The sequence below is a fragment of the Lepidothrix coronata genome, unplaced genomic scaffold (genome assembly GCF_001604755.1).
Source record: "Lepidothrix coronata isolate B3197 unplaced genomic scaffold, Lepidothrix_coronata-1.0 Scaffold35, whole genome shotgun sequence".
Classification (NCBI taxonomy): Eukaryota; Metazoa; Chordata; class Aves; order Passeriformes; family Pipridae; genus Lepidothrix; species Lepidothrix coronata.
Genome location: NW_016690215.1, coordinates 3,782,199 through 3,798,056, shown reverse-complemented (window position 1 = coordinate 3,798,056; position 15,858 = coordinate 3,782,199). Strand labels below are relative to the sequence as shown.

General features: G+C 38.4%; 1 protein-coding gene across 5 annotated transcripts in view; it reads right to left on the bottom strand.

The window, feature by feature from the left end:
* Nucleotides 1–3,583: 3,583 nt before the first annotated feature.
* Nucleotides 3,584–15,858, bottom strand: part of TCEANC (transcription elongation factor A N-terminal and central domain containing) — a 14,409-nt gene continuing 2,134 nt past the window's right edge. For 3 of the 5 annotated variants that reach the window (XM_017812324.1, XM_017812322.1, XM_017812321.1), the window contains exons 2-3: nt 4,483–5,472; nt 3,584–3,866 (exon numbers count right to left, since the gene is read on the bottom strand). In XM_017812324.1, coding sequence (XP_017667813.1) covers nt 3,763–3,866; nt 4,483–5,464 — 1,086 coding nt within the window. In that variant the 5' untranslated portion in view covers nt 5,465–5,472 and the 3' untranslated portion in view covers nt 3,584–3,762. Of the gene's footprint in view, nt 5,473–6,438; nt 6,556–15,858 lie in introns of those variants that run through there. The other 2 variants (XM_017812323.1, XM_017812325.1) reach the window with 2 other exon arrangements.

Sequence of the window (15,858 nt, the reverse complement as noted above, 5' to 3'; positions counted from 1 at the left end):
CTTCTCAAGATATGTATCACAAGTTCTGTAGCTACAGGCTCCTTGATCTTTGAGTGCAATTTATGTTTAAGACTTCATTGCCACTGCTAAATCACAGGATCCAAGAAGCAGTTGAATTGACAGCATCTCTGGAAAACCCAATGAAAACAAATACAGACTTTAGCCTTATTCAGCATACATTTGTCCTATGTTTTTTGTGGATTACCTCTAATGTCACACTCCTTTTTGGAGTAGCACCATGGACAAGCTAAACATCATACCAAAACTAATCGTCTATGCTTAAAAAAGTTAAGAGATCTTTTTACCACCTGGAATAAATTGAAATGAGGCAACTTCAACAGAATAATCTCAGTTTTCTTTTATCTTTGTTGCTGGACCCTGTACTCCCTGTACTCCAGTGATCTACACACTCCTGCTGGTACATACACTGTGTAGTTGCAAGTTGACTTTTTAGAGACATTTTGAGACGAAGCATACAATCTTATCCAGTCCAATATTTTAAGCCTGCACAGTTACACAATCTGAGTAGGGACAATATAACCTGTTGACAAACTGTGGCCTGGAGCAGTACTTTGCTTAGTGAAACTGTGACCACACCTACTTAAGAGCAATGGTTCACTTGAATGACCATCTCTCATACTTGGCACTTTACGTCTGTAGACTATTCTTATATGTAGCAGTACATGCTGCCACACATGACATTTGGCTTCTACTAAATATTTCAAGTAACAAGCATCAGATACAAATACAGATGAAAACATGGCCAAATTGGTAAAGAACTGTGTGAGGTAAAAATAACCAAAAGCATAAGATGATCAAGAAAGTAATACAATAATTTATGATTTTGTATAGTTTCACTAACTGTGATGTGAAGTTGTGGCAGCATGTTTATCAGCATGAATTAAGCATAAAGTGAAACCGAACCTAGATCAGCTTTTTCACCAGCCCCGGAACAACAAAGCCTCGTTTCCTAGAGATTTGTGTCCTCGGCATACTTAATACAGTGCAGTTCACTCTTCCTGTCCCCCAATACTTTCTGCTCTATTCTGCCACTATTCCCAGATGTCCTCCTTGTCCCAGACTACCATCTGAGCAAGCGGGAGCGTATTTTTTGCCTGGTTTTTAGGTAATACTTAAAACTATGTGTGCGTTGCACCAGCAGCCAGCAGCTTGGACTATGTAACTCCTGAGTAAAGGTTAAGGGCTCTGTCTCTTTCAACAGGAATAGAAATTCTTTTCATGATTACTGGATTTCACAAAATTTACCAAATATATTATCATCTTTTAATGTCTAGTTTTAACTGGACTTGCTACAAAGCCAGCTCTCAGGTTCTTCAATTGTCATTGGGAAGGAAAACAATGGAAAAACGCCTGCTCACAATGTATTACCACAGAAAACTACTTTAAAATGCTGAGTTTACAACTGCAAGGGTACAAGTACTTGTCCTAAGAGTTCTGACTGTTCTCAGCTTGTAACAGAATAAAGTTAAGGTACAGTTTTAAAGAGGCACGGTTATAATCCATTTTATTACTATTTGTAGTTATTAACCTTATGGTCTCTATACCATAATCTGCAACTGCAGTTGCTAGTAACTGGATTTTATTATTCCCACATCTTAAAAGATAAGATCAAGATATGAAAGGCTAAAACCAAATGACCCTCTTGCTGCTGCTGGCATGGCTCACTCAGATCACAGTGAGGCAGGCTTCCTTAGGGATCTAAAAGTTTTAAGATACCTGCTGTTTGCATACTTGCTGTTTACGTGCTCAGTAAATATGGATCATAGATATAGCTTAGCACTACATATTTAGGGATGAGCAGTTCAAAAGAAAATTATGTTATATATTATGTCACAAATGTAGTCAGTGTTACAGCTATAAATTTTACCCTTGAAATATATTCTGTCAAAAACACTGGCCATGCCTTGTAACATTTCCCGTTGGCAAGATAAAACTTGGATGAGCTCTACATTACTGGAATGGCTTCAAAACCAACTGCAGGCAGAAATTATTTATAAGTAAAATAGTCTTCTGCTACACGGTGTTCTGACACAGCACAGTACCGGCGTACAGCTCTCCTCAACAGGACCATGACCTTCAAAATGACTGCACACAACAATGCTGTGCCTACTGTGAACCAGTCACACAGAAGTGTTTGCCCTCCTGTAGTTTCATTGAAAGCTAAGAATAACACTTTACACAGAAGTACTCCCACTTAAACAAGCAGGACTACTTGTAACCAACAATTCCAGCACACAGGTAAGGCCTGGGAAGGAAGGGCAAATATTCACTGATTGGTTACACAGTTGAACACCGGGGTCTGGCGTAAAGCTTTAATATATATTTTACATCAGTGCAATTCCCCTGGAACGCACATTTTCACATGATAAAAATCTTAAGTAATACCACAGTAAATCACAACACTGAAAGTTAACTGTTAATACTCCACTGAATGGAAAGATTTTTTTTTTTTTTTTTTTTTTAGTAGAATATTTTAAGTGTCTCTTCTTAATAACAGGTTACACACCATTTTCCCCATATACAGATAAAAGGCCTGTCTCTTAGTCCTGGCTGGCTTTTAGTTCACCAACAGCTATTTTCTCATCTCATGTCCCTAACTCCTTTCTCTGGCAGGTCATGTGGCTGAAGAGCTCCAGGGCAGTGTCTCAGCCCAGAGGAGCTGACCAGCCCCAGCTGTGTCAGAGCCAGACGGGTGCAAGAACCAGCCTCAACTCCTCCAGCCAATACTCACCACATTTTCCTGCTCTGCTGATGCATTTCAGCCTTGAACCGAAAAATGCCTGTTGTGCATTTGTAAGAGACACAGGGCTATTACTTAAGTGAGAAGAATGCGGGATGATTTTTTTTTAAATAAATAAATGCTTATAGTATACAATCAGTGAACATCCCGTTGATGCTGGAACAAAAATATGTATAAAAACTTTAGCTATTAGATTTCCTTCTATTCATTGTTTCTGATTAACCAGAATGCACAATATAAAAACACTAATTTTCTCAGTTCAGGCCAGATGCCCCAATTCCAGAGACGATATCCACTCAGAAACTGATTAATGCCTATTAATTTCATGCCTTTATAACAAAGATAAATTCAATAATATATTTACACAATTTTTTGAAATAATCCATCCTCTGATCCTGCATTAATTTCTTAACAGTTGCAGGACACATCACCTTATATTGTAAATCTGGACTGCATACTGATAGACTGTCACAGGTCCTGTTTTCTTTCCAACAGCTATAAAAAGCTAAAGCAGGATGTCATTCCTGTTTTCATTTGCTAGCTGTTTTCTCTCCCCTTAAATTCTATTTTTTGTTTCTTTTCCTGTTAGAAATTACCTCTCAAACCAACTAAATAATTTAACACTTACTTGCAAAAAGTGATCTAATTAAGGAGTGAATCCATGCTGAACACTCTGCAATGCAGGCAAGTATGTGAACTGCAGTTTTGGAAACAGTTTTGTTTACCATAAATGAAACTTAGGTTCTGTGAAAGAACTCCTGCTGAATATAGCAAAATTTCCAAATACTCAGCCCCTTGAGAAAAAAAATGCAGCACTCGGAATATTTTTAATGGATTTACTGGTGAATATTTCACTCTCAGATATAGCATAACCATGTCACAATTTTTTTCCCTCTACTCTTTTATTTCTTTACATATGTACATTACTTAAAACCACATAGATTTATTGAAGTCATCCTCAAAAATACATTAGCAGTTTTTTAAAACTGATCTTGCACCTTTTAGTGACAGCATCTACATAGTATCAATACAGAATTTAAAGTTATAAGTTTCAACAGAGGCACTCTGAGGAGAATGAGAAGTCCGATTGGGAGAGATTTCAAGCGTGGAGGGACATTTACAGAGCTTAAATGGACTGTTAACTTATTGGACTGACTGTTATTCCCCAGTTCATCATTGGTTTTGCATCAAGTTTAATGTACCCCAATATTATTTCCCTTTGTCCCTCAGATTTTCCCGCCAAAAGTTGTTTCCCACCTTGTTCTCCCCTGCTTTCCCGCTCCTCTGTCACTGATTGGTTGAGGCTTGCCGCAGTGCAGAGTGAGCTACCATTGGTCCTTTCCCCTGGATACCCAGAAGTTACACCCACCTTTCCCCTGTCTCCCAATCCTGTCTTACCCTCAGTTGTCAGTCCCATGCTCCTCCTCAGTTCTGAATCCTCCCCTCAGATTTACCCTATATAAGTCCCTGTGTTCTCTCAATAAATCGGCATTGCACCCAGACCCTCAGCTGCGTCTGAACCCTTTGTGTGGTGCCGCGTACCTATCCCTTTTTCCCTCGGGCCGTGGCAGCACTCCCTCATATCGATGTTTGCAAACCACTTATTAAGAAGGGATAGTGTTACAAACAAATCCATCTGCTGTGATACCACTGCTCTCCACATGCATTACAAACAGCGTAAGTCAACATTTGTTCATCTGGATTCGTGTTTCGCACCCAACCTGGAAGAAAGAGAGTTCCTCTGGCGATCATAGTGACAGTGCAATCAAATTTTTCACAGCGCCTACACTTTATTTTGTTTGTCTGTGTGCCTTTAATAACTTGTGGAAGCTGATGTTCCTGAATAGATGATTCTGTGTACAGAGCCCTGAGCTGTTTCAGTTCATCGCTGGCCATTTCCATCACTGTCATCTCAGCAAAAGCCTTTGGGCTCAAAGTTCCTGTAAAAAGGTTATGTTTCAAGTGGCAATTTTTAGGGTTCTTCAGGTTAGAGATTTTACTTCTGATGCAATTTTTATATTTTTTGTCATTTTTAGCATGAAGAGCAAAAATATGTTTTTCAATTTCTTTAGATAACTGTAGCCATTTAACAGTTTCTTCTTCATCTTTGGCAGAACCAATCAAAGCTTTATATAGAAGATCTGTACATTTATACCTAAGAGCTCTATTGGGTCCTGATGGCAGACTTGCTCCATTAACAACAGATTTAGAATCTTCATTAACAATGTGTTGCTCCTCAAAAGAAGAAGGCTGATTCATACTCCCTTCTGCATTGTTACATACCACATTTTTAACAGTTTGTGATGGGACCAAAAAGCTGGAACTAGTACCAGCTATTGCCTCCTCCTGATATGGTCCTTCAGACAGCAACTGCTCTCTAGGAACCACACTGCAATACCCAATTTCCTCTTTCACATACGCAGAAAATGACTGTCTAACTTGCATTGACCGAACACAGTTATTCTTGTAAAGTGCTTTCCACCTTGATAATAACTGCTTTGCTTTGTTTTTCAACCGTCCTGAAGGGCAGCTCTTGAGTACTCTGTATACAGCCTTGGTAACTTCTGTCCCCTGAAGATGTTCTACAATCATATCAACATCTTCAAGTTCTTTAAGATGATCCTCAATATCTTGAAAATTGTTCTCAGACAGCAGTTTTTCAATACAACGGGTTCTGTGTACAATATTTTTCCAATCAGACATTTTTAAACCTGAAACAAAAAAAAATTTATCATATTTACTGCATTTATGGCATTAATTCATCTTCTGTATATTCACACAAGGTTTTCTTTTTCATTTCATGCTATTTTACACTATTTTATTTGTATACATTACTGGGTTTGCCACCATTTTCTTGAAATTGTGTACAGAAGAATTAATGAAGCAAATGCAAAATGCAGAGGAGCCCAGCTCCTGGAAAAATGCAAATGCTAGTCTAACTCATTCCAGAAAAATACTATCAGACAGGAGAGCCCAGAGGGACTTCTGCTGGGGTAGTCAAGTGACTACAAATGAACTCAGTGTAAGGCGCAATGACACAGAATAATAGAAAAATCAAAGTGGGTCCAAAACCTTCACATTGTAAGGTACTTTTTTTGGCTTTTTTTGGGGGGGGATTACAAGTTTAGTTGGTTTTTGGGGGGTTGGTTTTATAAATTAGTCATTCCTGTAACCATATATTAAGTTAAAAATTTTTTTTCACAAATTCTTATAACAAATGCTGATATGTTTGGCTATCTGTGGTTTTGTTTCAATGAAGTCTGCAAGATTCCACTTGGTTTCTCATAAGAAATTCTTTAGATAAATTCAAATATAGAGGATTTGGTATTAGAAGACTGACTTGGAATAGGGAGCAATGTGTATCATAGCTACGTTTTCCACAAATTTATTTGGTTTTGCCACTGTATGTTGTAGCCTGTGCAATGGAATTACTGATAAGTGCACAAAATAGACATATGCATTAAGAATGACCCAGGAAACATACAAAGTTAGAAAGTTTAAGAAAATTTGCACAGTCACATTGTTTTAGTTAAAATTTTAACTTCTACAGCAGACAGATGAGATACCTGTGAATTGTGATTTTTTCATTTCACACTTTTTCCTCAAGCCTTTGTTACTTCAAAAGAATAAAATTAACCAGCTAATGAGGACTTGGCATCTGACCAAAAGTTACTGACCTAAATGAGTTTTTCAAGCACCTAATGGAGATGCCAGAGTTTTCAGGCTTTTGGAGTACTTTTTTGTCACCATAACTTGATATTAGGGATTTCTTCAATTAGTGAACAGCAAGTAGGTGAACACGTTGTATTGGGAGCTGCAAAGTGAAGTTTTGGGGTTACTCTGCAGAAAGTCTAAGTGAACTGACATAAATCAGTGAAACTTAAGCCCAAAACACCATTCTGGTTCCTACATGATCCTCGACTTTTCACTTGCTATGCTATATCTCTTCTAAAAATTTCTCTTTATAGGTGTTATCAGAGAAACAATTCAGAGTAGTAAACTTCTAACTGATGTCCCCACTGCTGCCTTTTTCTTGCTAGTTCCGGCTTCATATTACAGTTGGATTATCAGGATAGGGAAGCTCAGAAACAGTGACACCAGCAAAACAGTTTCAAAACAATGACATCTACCAATTTTGAAAATTCTTAAAACTTAAAGACACATCCCTCTATTTTCTTACAGCTGTAGCATTATTAAAGCGTGCTCCCATATATGCCAGTGTGTAAAGGAAAACCAAATGGTGTTTTCAGAATGCAAAGTCTCATGGCTTGAATAAAATTTCCTTTTGATTCCTTTGCCTCAACCCCTTTGACCAAAAAAATGCTCAGTGCATTGTTATTGTAAATTTACACACAAAAATATGTTGATATTACTAATGTTATTCTTCTACTTGCTGAAAAGGGGGCCCCTGGTGGTCTAGTGGTTAGGGTGCAGGACTCTCACCACTGCTGTGACCCGGGTTCGATTCCCAGCCCCCCGGGCAGATGGAGCTCGTCAGCCCTGTGAGGCAATCCATCTAAGAGAAGGTCACTCTAAACAAACCTACGTCCTGAGACCCTCACTGCCACTGTCCAAGTTTGCTTGGCCCCGGCAGATGAACCTCAGGATTAAAGGGTGGGCTCAGTTCAGCGCACGCTGTGTCTCACCTAAAAAATCCACTGCGCAGGCTCGAAGGGTTAATGACCTTTCCCAAATCTTCGCTCGCGAAGACTGGCCATTATTATACTTGCTGAAAAGGAGAATTAAATGTAGAATGCAGAAATGGATGGTGTGTTAACGTTGTGTTCCTCTTTTCTGCAGTTAGTCCTCTAAATTTATGCACAAAACCACTGTTTTGTCTGAAATTGCATACTTCCTGATTCTACTCCAGAAAAAGTCATTTGCTTGATAGAGGCAAGGCTAACTACACATGTCCATATGTAAAGGAGCTCATAAGCAGGGTTCTTGCAGCATCACTGTTTCCATGATGAAGACTCCTGAGGACGGAGTTAGAGGAGGGACAAGGGATACAGCTGGGGAATGTGCACGCTCTGTTGCTCTCTATGACCACCAGTCCAGATAATTCATTTTCTGCATGATAGAAATAAGTTCAAACTTCAGGTTTAAACTTCAGAGCATCAGAACTCCACAAAAGAAAAGGACAGAGAGCACAAGACTTCACTTGTTTCTATAATCCTGAACCATAGACCAACCCAACCTCCACAGTGAATGCTCTGAACATTCACTTAACCTGTATTTGAACAGTGCATTCTTGTCTAACATTTTGAAGTCCTGGAAAAGGCCAGTAATGGCTATTACAGAAACTGTTTTATTACTCAGGAATTTTCAAACCAGAGAAATAGGATGCAGTTTTCAAATACTTAAATTGAACCCTGTGCATCGTCATACTGAAAAGCACATGGAAGTCCATCCTCTCCTCTGTTCTGATGCAGGAACACACAGAGACTGTCAGTGGAAAGAGGTGCTTTCTCATGTACAGCTGCCCTCACTAAGCAGGACAGTTTTCTGTCTCCAGAACACTAAGTAGCTGACATTAGAAAATGATTATCTGCTGATTTACTGGTTTTCGTGCAATCTGGGGCAGAGTTGGTGAGACAGTCCTATGTTTGACCAGTATGGTTGTCCTATAACTTAGAATCAGTTCTGATTCTTCCAACATACTCCAAACGTAATTTTCTTCAGTTCTTGTACCTATGTATATATTGTATTACACTCACACACCATAAAACACACTTATCCAAATGCAAGATGACTTCATGAACTCTCAATATGTAGCATACAGGACTGTGGACACACAAAGAAATTACCACACACAAAGTACTCTGCCGATTATCTGTCCGTGTATATACTTTTACCCTGTGACAAAGGTGAAGTATTTTGATCTTTCATTGAGGACTGTGCTTCATAGAAAGTTTCCTCTCTAACATTGCAGGGTGAAGATCTGTAAGTAAGAAATGGTGCATGGAGTCCATGGATACCCCCTGCTTCATGGCAGTGGTCCTTGCTCACGGTTATCTACCTGACCCTCGGAAGCCCACCAGGGTGGCAAGGTTCTACCTAAGGACATTTACACTAAGGCAATAGATTAAATTATGAGATTAGCTCATTTGGTTAGAACAGGGTGCTAATAACACCAAGGTTGCAGGTTTGATCCCCATATGGGCCATTCACTTAAAAGCTGGACTCGATGGTCCTTGTGGGTCCCTTCCAATTTAGAATATTCTGTGATTAGAAATTTTAAATCTTCTCAGTCATGCATTGACCTTTTAAAGTTTAAGCAGCATTACATTCCAGTTCATAAATATTATAGCAGGAGTTAAATAAACAAACTGAAAACAGAATAGGGACATCAAACTATGAACAATTATTTTAAAATAATTTTGGAAATTAAACCACCTAACAGACTATTCACATTTAAGTCAAAACAATCACTTCTAAGGGAACGCTTCCCTCAACATGTACATCTTTATATGAGGTAGGACTGAGTGACTCCCTTCAAACTTACTAACCAAAGCTGGGTAAAAGTAACAGAAAAAGTAAGTAATCAAAAATATGACAAGAACAGAACTAAATCCATAATTAAATATTGCAATGGAGTGGGATATGCACTGGTAACTGGCAGAAGCACAAGAAAGAGCCAGCAGAGAAACAACTGAATAAAGGTAAATAATCAATGACACCAGAGAGATTTCTGCAGGGAAAATATTCTTGGAACAGCCCTGGCTTTGTGGTGTGTACCTAGTTTGCAAAAGATTTTAAGATCCTTCAAGATGAAAAGCAATATATACTCCTGAAGTATATATGACACTAACTAATCGAGTATAAATTTCATCTCTGTTTCCAAATTAAAGGGAACTGTGCTGAAAAAAAAAAAAAGTTGTTTGTGCATTTGTTGCCCTATAAATCAAGGAAGGACTGGACTTATCACCAAGGTTGAGACAGACCATTGTTTATGCAATCAGAAATTAAACACAGACTCCTGAACTTATAAGGAACATATAAGGTAATCAAATGGTTGATCTTTACCATTCAAAGGATGAAGCAAAGGTCATTACTGCTGGGAATCCTGTCTACCATTTCATGTTAAGTCTGAATCAAGCACCAATTCTGCTTTTCTAATCAAGGCACAACATGATTATGTCAAACAACTGTAGAAAACATGTTCTTCACAATTTTATAGGGAGAAATAAGAAATGACTGAAGCTGTGGTAATACTGCGGTGTATTTTCTAGTGGGAACTCAAGTATAGCAAGAGTGAGTTCCTTCCCACTGAAACTCTTGTTCCTTGAACTCTGATGTTTCTGTTACAAATCAGATAGAACAAACAGTAAATTGGGAGAAGTCTCAAAACCATCTGAAGAGAAATCAAGTGTTTCACAGAAACCAAGCTGGAATTCCAAATGGAAAATTATTTTACCACCTGAGGGAGCTGTAGCATAGAAAACCCATGGAATCTTGTGAAATGTGCATAATGAGAAACTCCAGTCTGTGAAGAAAAAAAAATAAAACAATTTCCCTATGACCTTTGGGAGACTTCACATTTTTACGGTATCTATTTGCCAAATTTTGGCAAAAATCCTTGCAGAATCCATAGGTGCTAGGATAGAGACAGGAGGGAAAGGGTGCACCCCTTATCCAGCCATTGTCCTTTTCATTGCTCTTTCATTTGACTTTTTTAAATTTAGAGTTTGACTGCTTTTCTACCTGATTTACTGCAATTTGACAAATGCCGCTGAGCAAATATTTATAAAATTAACTGAATTGTATTCAGTCAGCACTGTTCTGCTGTCTTCCTAATTCCAAGGGACAAAAAAATCCAAGAAAGACCATTTTCTTTCTTAAGTTATGAAATGAATCATGCGCCTTTGTTCAGGTAAAGATGTAAGAAAGAATAAATAAATGTGTCACAATTTTGTGTGGTACAATACAAACATTCTCATCCCTACCACAACTACACAAGGCATTTCACTTAAGCAATGCATAGAATCACATAATCAGAGAATGGTTTGGGTTGGAAGGGACCTAGAGGTCATCTAGTTTCGAGGCCCCTGCCATGGGCAGGGATACTATTTTACTAGACCATGTTGCTCAGAGCCCCATCCTGGCCTTGGACACTCCCAGGGATGGGGCATCCACTACTTCTCTGGGCAAATTGTTCCAGTGCCTGACCACCCTCTGAGTAAAGACTGTTGCCTTCACTCCCTCACAGAAGGCCACCAGACTGGTCAGGCATGACTTGCCATTAGTAAAACCGTGCTAGCTACCTCAAATTACCTCCTTGTCTTTTATGTCCCTTAGCATATCTTCTGGGAGGATCTTCACCGGAACAGAAGTGAGGTTCTCTGGTCTGTAGTTCCCTGGATCTTTCTTTCTCCCCTTTTTAAAAATGGGAGTGACGTTTCCCTTTTTCCAGTCACCGGGGACTTCACCTGATCACTGTGGCTTTCCAAATATGCATGAGAACATCTGTTTGAATTCCAAGAGTATATTGAAGGTTACAAGGTAGAGATTGGCTCATATTTACAATAAGACTCTGTAATGCCATGCTGATGAAGCACTTTCTTGCCAAATCATTAAGAGTTTTCACTCTGACTGCACAGTATAATGAGTCACTTGCGTGTACAAGAATAAATAATGACAATCAGTAAAAATCTTCTAAGTCAGTTTGCTCCCAAAAACCAAAAAAAAGATTAGGCTACCTCAGGTTTAAAATATGACCATCCTGTAATAATGCAAAGTTGAATCAGAACATTTTTAAACAGTATAATGACTAAATAGGAGTAAAACAAAAAACCAACCAAAAAAAAAACCAGCCTGAGATGCTACTAAATGCAAAGTCAGTCCCTGGTAAAAACACTGGCCTCTACAAAATCATTTGGGGTAAAAGCCTTGTCTTTGCACCTTATCCAGTGCAAAGCCATAGCCTATTTTGTCTTAGCACAGATAACCCTGAAAAACCAAGACAAACTCAGAGTGCATCCAAGCAAATGGGTATGAATGTCTTGGAAGGGTGAACGCCAGTTCTCCCTCATCCCAACCTCAGAAGAAAATCCAAACCACAGCCAATATGAGGATCAGAAGTCAAGTACTCCTAATGGCATAATAAATTTTCTGAAAAAATTGTGGTTAATGCTATAGCAGAGATGATGCATAGGACAGTCCTGGAAACACCGGCTTACTCTGGGCAACCTAAATTTCATATAAACAATAAAAATTATCAAATGTTATTTTAAACTCAAGAGTCTAAGCAGAAATCAGAGAATTCTCACAGCCAGCTTCCAGACCCAAAAACATTCCTTCATCCTATCTGCAGTGGGAGAGCAGATTTCAAAGATGTCACCAAGAAACCATTTACTGGGGCTTTTATTTTATCTTGGCAAAAATCAGAGCTCTTCCTGCCTCTCAGCAGGACTGCCTCCCACCTCTAAAAATTCTGAACTAGACAGAAAATCATCTTCAAAGAATAGCCACATGAATAAAGCTAAGTTAATACAATAAGAACTGAGGCAACACAACAGTATAATTGCCAGCTGTCTGTGACCACAGACACCTCATTGATCAAGAAGAGTCACCTCTCAGTCACAGATCCAGGGGCAGTGGAGTGCACAGCACTACTAAGGAGAAATAGCTTTGTTCTGTATCTTCTACATCAGTGACTGCTTCAACTACAGTGCTCTTAACTAATCTGGAGCTGTACTGTCTCTGTCCCGTGTTTCTCTCATCGAAATCACTCTCCCACAGCTTTCTTGCTAAAAGGGGGAATTTGCAGGGAGAAATGGCAGAGTGCATCACATTCATGTGAAGATGTACACAGTAGCCTCTTTTACAAGGCAAATTTTTAATTCTGATTTGGAGTTGCTTCTCCCAGAACCCCCATTTTTAATTAAAATAGAATTCTTATTTTCTTAAAAAAAAAAGAAAGGGAAAAAGATAAAACAATCAATAGAGTGCATAATGAAATTCTCAAGCCTCAGGGATCAATTCCAAACTAGAGCTGTCAGCACATTTTTCTAATAAGATCAAACAAACATGCATGGATTTAATGAGATAGGAAAAGCTGTTGTCCTTACCAGACTGCTTAGCCACTGGCTTCGTTTGACATCAGCCAGAGCTCAGGAAAAGGCTCAAAATATTACAGCTACACCAGAGGAATAACACCCTCACTTGTTTCACAGCAGAAATTACTAGATGAGGAAAATTCTTTATAAACTGAACAGCTGCAGCTGTTTTGAGTTCTAGGACATTCAGCTGATGTTAGAGTGGACACACACATCCCAGCAGAGACTTTACCTTGCTAATGACTTCTTTTAATAACTTAGTTTAGAATGAAATTGAGTCTCCCTAGAAGATATTTTAGCTTTTCCTATATTCTATCTGCCTTAATCATGTGAATTCTTGTACTGAATTAAGTAGGTAACTAGTTGAAACCCTGAAAATGTTAAAAGTAATGCATTATTCCACTGATATCTTTATTTCTATTGATATGGTTGATCTTTTTAATAAAATACTTTTAAGGAGTTAAAAATTACTAAATTTACTTTTAACAAGTTACAGATTACAAGTATCAAGTGGAGTTACTAGCTAATCTCTTCCACAATAGGACAGCTATACATACTCACAATTCATTCTAATACATTCTGACTCAGTATGGCAATAATAAAATGTAAATAGAGTTCTGAGAGATTTTTGATCAACAGTTTCATTGGAAATTATGTATAAATAATGTGTGCTTCTATTTGCTTTAAAATTTGCACCATTTTACATAAAGAAACACTTGCATGGTTTCTCTAATCTACAACCAGATCATTTTTCAGTATTCACTAACTTTATTCTCATCCCATTTCCTAGTTTGGGCACAAGGTCACAGAAATGTTCCATTGGGTTATCTGTTTTTTCAAATTTTCATGACAAAGACTTATCACAGCTGGCAGAGAAATCCCTTTTCTCTCAGCCTCTTTCTAGTGCTTGTCAGTATGAGGTACTAGCTGGGGCTTCAAGCAAATCAAAAGTCAGGCTTTTGACACACAGGGTACATTTTCTAAACGTAAACTTCCACTGTGGCTACAAGTGACAAATACACATCAGAAGAGTGTTGAATGAAACTAGATGACTCAGACATGAATTAATGTTACCTAGCTATGGTAAAGAGACAGATTGTGACAGATGTATTTTGTACTAATTAAGCTGACTTGCCACGGTGCAGTTTATCACAGGATTCAGGCTTTTTGTGTGGCTGCACACAATTTTTCAAAAATCATATAATAATTGTTGTGATTATAAATTAACACAGTCTCCTGCAAACTAAAGAGTATAGCTTATCATCTGGACCAAAAACTCAAGCTTGTTAGAAATACATCTAGCATTTTCCCAACATGCCTCTATCATGAAGGCAAAACTTAAGCTGGGACAAGCAAAAAATGATAATACCATTCCTGTAGCATCACCTGCCTCAGTACCCAACCAAAACTTCACTGTGTGAAAAAGTTTCTTTGCACTTTGTGAAATAAGTGCTTCATTTCCTAACATTCATGTTTTTACAACAGTAACAGATTTTAAAACAAAAAATAATTATTATTGTTAAATCCGGCAGACCATATGAACAATATTTCACTATTTTCCCACATCAAGAGGATGCTATAAACATTCCTCCTCACTCAAGAAACCTACCTGGCAATAGAAATATGATCTAAGCAGCTTTGTGTCATTGTTTACTAATTAACTACTTTTATTCAATATAGCTTAGTCTCCTAAACTGTTAATCTGGATGGATGCAAATGTTCATATCCATATTTCACAGAATCACAGAATATGCTGAGTTGGAAGGGACCCACGAGGATCATCCAGTACAACCCTTAGCCCTGCACAGAACCATCCCCAAGAGTCACATCCTGTGCCCAAGAGTATTGTCCAAATGCTTCTTGAACTCTGTCAGGCTTGGTGCTGTGACCACTTCCCAGGGGAGCCTGTTCCTGTGCCCAACCACCCTCTGGGTGAGGAACCTTTCTCTAATATCCAACCTAAACCTCCCCTGACACAACTTCAGACCATTCCCTCAGGTCCTGTCACTGGTCACCACAGAGAAGAGATCAGTGCCTGCCCCTCCTCTGCCCCTCATGAGAAAGTTGTAGACTGCAATGAGGTCTCCCCTCAATCTCCTCCAGGCAAACCAGCCAAAGAATTTCAGGAAGGCTGTGACATCTTCAAAGTGGAAGCTGGTTTCTTCAACATACATTAAACATATTGCCTTATACAGGTAACAGTTCATGAAGTGTGTGCATGCTCTCTCTGCGTCTGAACACCACTGGGATTGTATCAGACATCTGGTCTGCTCCCTCTACTCAATGTCTGCATAAAAGAAGCATTCATAACAATGTCCTCCAAACACTGGGAAATCATAATTCAGAATTCCCAATACACTGAGATTGGCTTATACACTATATTGCTTTTAGAAATAAAAAACTGGGAACTGTTCTGCATTTCTTTTAAGGCCGTGAGCCTCTAGTGTTGCCATCTTTCCACCACAGACAAAATCACTAAGAGTTTACTTTTCTGGAAAAAAAAAAATCAGAGTTTTACATGTTCTATTGTAGCTGTAGAAGACAGACAATCCTTTCCCTGTTTATCCATAATGATGTTACCTCTCATGTTCATGCTTGGCATTAAGAGTTTAGATATTTCTCCACTATTTCGTATCTTCCTCTGGAATTTCTTGTTTGGTTAGAATTAATAGCATTAATTTTTTAAACCTACTGAAGTACATGTTGTGAAGTGCAGGTTTAACACTGGCTTTTAAGTGGCAGTGTATCCACCTATTTTTCAGTCCTAAAAAATATTGCTTATATCCTCCTGCAGATGTCCAGGTTGTCTGAAACCTGGATAACCTCAACCTAAATGAAGTTTTCCTAAGGTGGATCTCATATCCTCCCTTCAGTGAGCTTTTGCACTGGCACAAAAGTCCAACAAAACAGATTGGCTTGAACTTAGGAGACTAAATAAACAAGTAAAAATGTACTTAAGACATACCTATCCAAAGTGTATTTTTTCACTTAATACTTTAGAAAGAAAATATGAATGATTTTTGAGAGAAAGAAGCAATT